This window comes from Haemaphysalis longicornis, unplaced genomic scaffold, assembly GCF_048455015.1.
Source record: "Haemaphysalis longicornis isolate Haplotype H1 unplaced genomic scaffold, Haemaphysalis longicornis Haplotype H1 scaffold_14, whole genome shotgun sequence".
NCBI lineage: Eukaryota > Metazoa > Arthropoda > Arachnida > Ixodida > Ixodidae > Haemaphysalis > Haemaphysalis longicornis.
This window is the reverse complement of record NW_027526245.1, coordinates 61,308,006-61,312,391: the sequence shown is the minus strand read 5'-3', so window position 1 is coordinate 61,312,391 and position 4,386 is coordinate 61,308,006. Positions and strand designations below refer to the sequence as shown.

At 54.7% G+C, this 4,386-nt stretch overlaps 1 protein-coding gene across 1 annotated transcript; it reads left to right on the top strand.

Annotated features, from left to right (window-relative positions):
* Positions 1-2,135: 2,135 nt before the first annotated feature.
* LOC144164933 (uncharacterized) lies at positions 2,136-4,051 on the top strand. Its single transcript, XM_077695159.1, has one exon. It carries the CDS (start codon positions 2,136-2,138, stop codon positions 3,381-3,383), a length of 1,248 nt encoding a protein of 415 aa, XP_077551285.1. The 3' UTR covers positions 3,384-4,051.
* The last annotated feature ends 335 nt before the right edge of the window (positions 4,052-4,386 follow it).

The following is a 4,386-nucleotide window of genomic DNA, read 5'->3' as shown; positions in this document are numbered from 1 at the left end:
TTTGGACTCCCATCCGACGACGCGGACTGAGCGAGAAACTTCTGCGACGGTATTTCGGACCCTACCAGATTCTGCGACGTGTTGGCCAACTTACCTATGAAGTGATCCCCGATGGTGACTCCGGCACATCACGACGACGTACGCGGCCCGAAGTCGTCCACGTGGTTCGCTTAAAACCTTTCTACTACCGATGACGAACTTTTATTTTAATTTTCGGACTGTCGCTTATGTTAGCATCGGGTCGATGCACTATTAGAGGGGGGGGTAATGCCGCGAACCATGCATTGGGTTTGTTTATTTGTGTTTTGCTTTTACCGCCCGGCTGCGCCGGTCTGTGTTATCTCCGTGCCAAGGGAAGCGCGTGTTCCATTCTTTCTTTCTGTGCCGCCTGTGTTATCTGTTCTGATAGGGAGAGCAATCCGATCTAACGTGAACATCCCGGAAAAAAATTCCCCCGCATTTCCCCGAGGGGGAGAATGTGAAAGTGCGAATGCACGGTTGTCGGCCCGCTTGCGGCGCTTGCGCTCGGCCCCCGCAGCCCACCGCCTCACCGCCTTCTCTTCCATCTCTTCCATCGGGTTTGTAGTATCACGTGTACACCATGCAGTTATCAAGCCGCTATAACGCCGCTGAGTCGCCAACGCACGCCGCTGACGACGTAGTTTGAATGCGTTAAAGATATAAGGCGCGTCACTAACATTGATATCAGCGTCGCGTCCGTGGCTTGGTCGGTAGAGCGTCGTGCTGCGGCCGCAAAGTCCTCGGATCGAAACCTGGCGCCAGATGCTGTTTCTTTTTTAAATAAAGAGGAGCACTGCGGACGCCGACGCCACCGCCGCCGCCGGCGGTGGATGGTTTGGGGTCGCTTATAAAGTGCATGCGCACTTAATAATCTTCTTGCATCTACAATGTTCTCGATGCGAATCGACGTTTCGAGAACCACGTGCGCCGAAAGATAAAAAGCCTGCAGAGCGGACGCCGGAGCATTTGATTCGACGACACTCGCCTGTGCAAGTCACTTTGTTGACCACTGCTTCGCCGCCTCTGTATTCTTTTGAGTTGTTAGGGGAGCACAAGTTCGCTCCAATAAACGTGTTTCTCATTCAAGACAACTGCATCGTCCTTGTCTTCGCTACAATATGTTCTACCAGCATTCTGTAAAGTATGTAAGTTATACAGGTCCGCCTCAGTCGCACAGTGTACAAGATATTACTTCAAAAACTCTAGCTGCCTTTCGAAATCACATTGAATTTACTGACTAGCGCCCTCTATTCCAATGCACTAGCTCGGACACTTCGTATGACATGTTCATAGATATAATGAAAAAAACTTACCATAATTGCTTTAAGTGTAAAACTAATAAAATGTCGCAAAAGATACGGAAACGATGGCTTACCAATGACTGCCTTAAAATGATACAAAAAAGGGACTCTTTATATTGTAGGTTCTTAAAAACTGAGACCCCCAGTGATCTTACAGCATTTAAAAAGTATAGGAACTATGTTACAAAACATCTGCGTATTGCGAAGAATGCCTATTTTGAGGGCCTGTTCAGTGGCTCTAAATTTCGAAGTGACATAGTGTGGCGTGATATCAATAAGCTCCTAAACAATGGTACCTCTCAACACGAGGATATCCAAATAACGCTTGAAAATAAAACAATTTCTGTAAAGGAGTGTGGGAACGGCGCGCAGACGAGGAGAAAGACGCTGTTCGGGGCACGCGCAGCGTGTGCGCGCTGGAGCGTGACGAGGGACTGAGGCAGTGCGTGCCTGGGCTTGGAGAAGATCAGACGTCTCGGGACGGGTTCGGGTCAGAGCTGACTAAAGGTGTGTTTTCTGGGGACTCGGTGTCTTTCTTGGGAGCCGCGGCCGGGCGCTAAGACCCCGGTACCACATTTGGCGCCCTGAACGTGGGGCCGGCCGTTGGTTCTCGGGAAAGACATTGTGGTCTTCTTCCTCTTTGTTCTAGAGCGTTCGCTGTTCGCGTCGCCGGTGTCTGGGGTATTCCCCGGTAATTCTCTGGAGATTTTTGTGTCGCTTTTCTGGCAAACAGTGGCATTTCCCTTGTGATAGCGCGGCGGCGGTAATCGCTGTGTGCCTTTTTTTTCGTTTCGTGGTGCACCGGATTCCATCATGGAGCGTAGGCCTCGCCGGGGTGCAGCCACGCCTTCTGCTCGACGGAGCCTCTCGGCCGACCCTCACGGTGCTGGCTTTGGATCGGATACCTCGGAGGTCGTCGCTACCCTGGGCCCGATCGCACGCCTCTGCGAGAATCTTGTTAATCGCTTGGAGAATTTGCAGGTGGGGCCTGCTGGTTCCGGGCATGCGCCCCCCACGAGCCTCGAGGCGCCGCAGCGCGTGCCGGCATTCTACCCGAGCCTCGCAGTGCCACGGTTCACGGGCTATGACGACTTCAAATCCGTGGCGGACTTCCTGAGCGATCTCAATGTTTACAAGACGGCGTCGGGTGCTTCGGACGAGTTCGTGTTGACCCGTGTCCTGCAGATTGCCCTGGAGGCATCGGCTGGTCGTTGGTGGCGCCTCCAGACCCCGTTCGCGTCCTGGGCCGACTTCGAGGCACGCTTCCGCGAGGAGTTCTTGCCTCCCAACTACGACTACCGCATCCGCCGTGAGCTGGAGGCACGTACGCAGCACCCGCGAGAAGGCTTGCTCGAATACATTCGAGCTATCCAGGAGCTCTTCAAGCGAGCTATCCCGGGTGCGTCTGACGCGGAAATGGTAAAGCACGTCGTGCGGCGTTGCCATCCGCACTTCCGACCTTTCCTGCACGGTCGTGATTACTCCAGTTTGGAGGAGATGGCGCGATCAGCTCGAGCAATCGAGGACGCTCTGATATCAGAGCTGAGTTATATACCCCCTCCGCCAGTAGGGGAGGCACTTGAGCCAGCTTGCGCATGGAGAGACACCTATGAGACTTCGCCACAGCGAAGTCCACAGCCGCGTACGGCAGCGGCGGGCTTGAATTCCCCCCGCGCACGAGGTCCTTCTGCCCTTGGCGACAGGCAGTTGGAGCGCGGAAGACCACTAGATGGTGCAGCCCACGGCGGGAACTCCCCGCAGCGGTTAGAGCCAGGGTTGCTGCGTTGGGAAAACAGGCCCTCTTTACTGGCAGGCTCACCGCTCCCCGACCCGAGTCTCTCCCTTGGGGGTCGGCAACGAAATCCTCTGAACTCCAGAGGTCCTTCTCGTCCGGTTGTCGAGACGGGAGGGTCGCGGGGCTACGTGCCCAATGGAAATCAAGCTGGCGGCTGTTACCGATGTGGACAGCCTGGACACTTCCGTCGGGAGTGTCCTGAGGTGATGGCTCGTCGCCAAAATATCAACAGCCATCAGGGAAACGAGTACGGCCCGCGATGCTAATGGCCACCAAAGCATCGCTATGGGCTCCGGATATGACGAACGGCGAAAACTTGTGTTTTTTACCCTCTGCTTGTCGTGTTGAAGCGCCGGCACAGCCCATAGCACCGCATGTTTCTGTTTACGTAGTTGGAGCGGACATTGACGCCTTGATTGACACTGGCGGCAGTTTGTCGCTAATTGGCGATACCGTGTTTGAACTTTGCCGTGCACGTGGTGTCAAGTTGCGCAAATGCAGCACCCGTTTGCAAGTGGCCAATGGTGCTGTTGTTCAAGCACGTGGTGCTGTGCGCTTGCGCATTTCTTACGCAAGCAGAAGGTGTCGGCAGCGCTTTACGTACTGCCCGGGTTTGGCGGTGCCCATGATTTTGGGCAGGGATTTCATTATTCGCGAGGGCCTCCTGCTTGACTTGGCGGGTGGGGGCTACAGATTGGGCAATGACGCAGAACTGATACCTTTTGTGGCGTCAACGCATATCTGTACCGTGCCAAGGTCAGCCGCAGTCGCAACGAAATCGGTGTTGCCTGAGCGAATCAGGCAGTTGATTGAGGAGTGTCCTTGCAGTGACTATGAGAGGGAGCAGCTCGCCTATGTGCTGGAGCCGTTTGCCGAAATGTTCACGGAGGCCCCTGGGCGGACAACCGTCCTTCAACATCGCATTGACACGGCAGACGCCCCTCCTTGGAGCTGCAATCCACGGCCGCTCAGCATCCAGAAGAAGGCGAAACTGGATGTCGCCCTTGACGAGATGCTGAACACGGGGGTTGTGCGGCCGTCGCAGAGCGCCCATGCATCTCCAGTCGTGTTGGCGCCAAAAAAAGACGGCAGTGTGCGTCTCTGCGTGGACTACCGTCGTCTCAACGACGTAACCGTAAGAGACGCATATCCTTTTTCCTGCCGTAGAATCTATCATTTCCTCGCTTGGTGGTGCACGCGTGTTTACCACTCTAGATTGCTCACGCGGCTTTTTGCAAATTGAAATGCACCCTGATGATATTCCTAAAA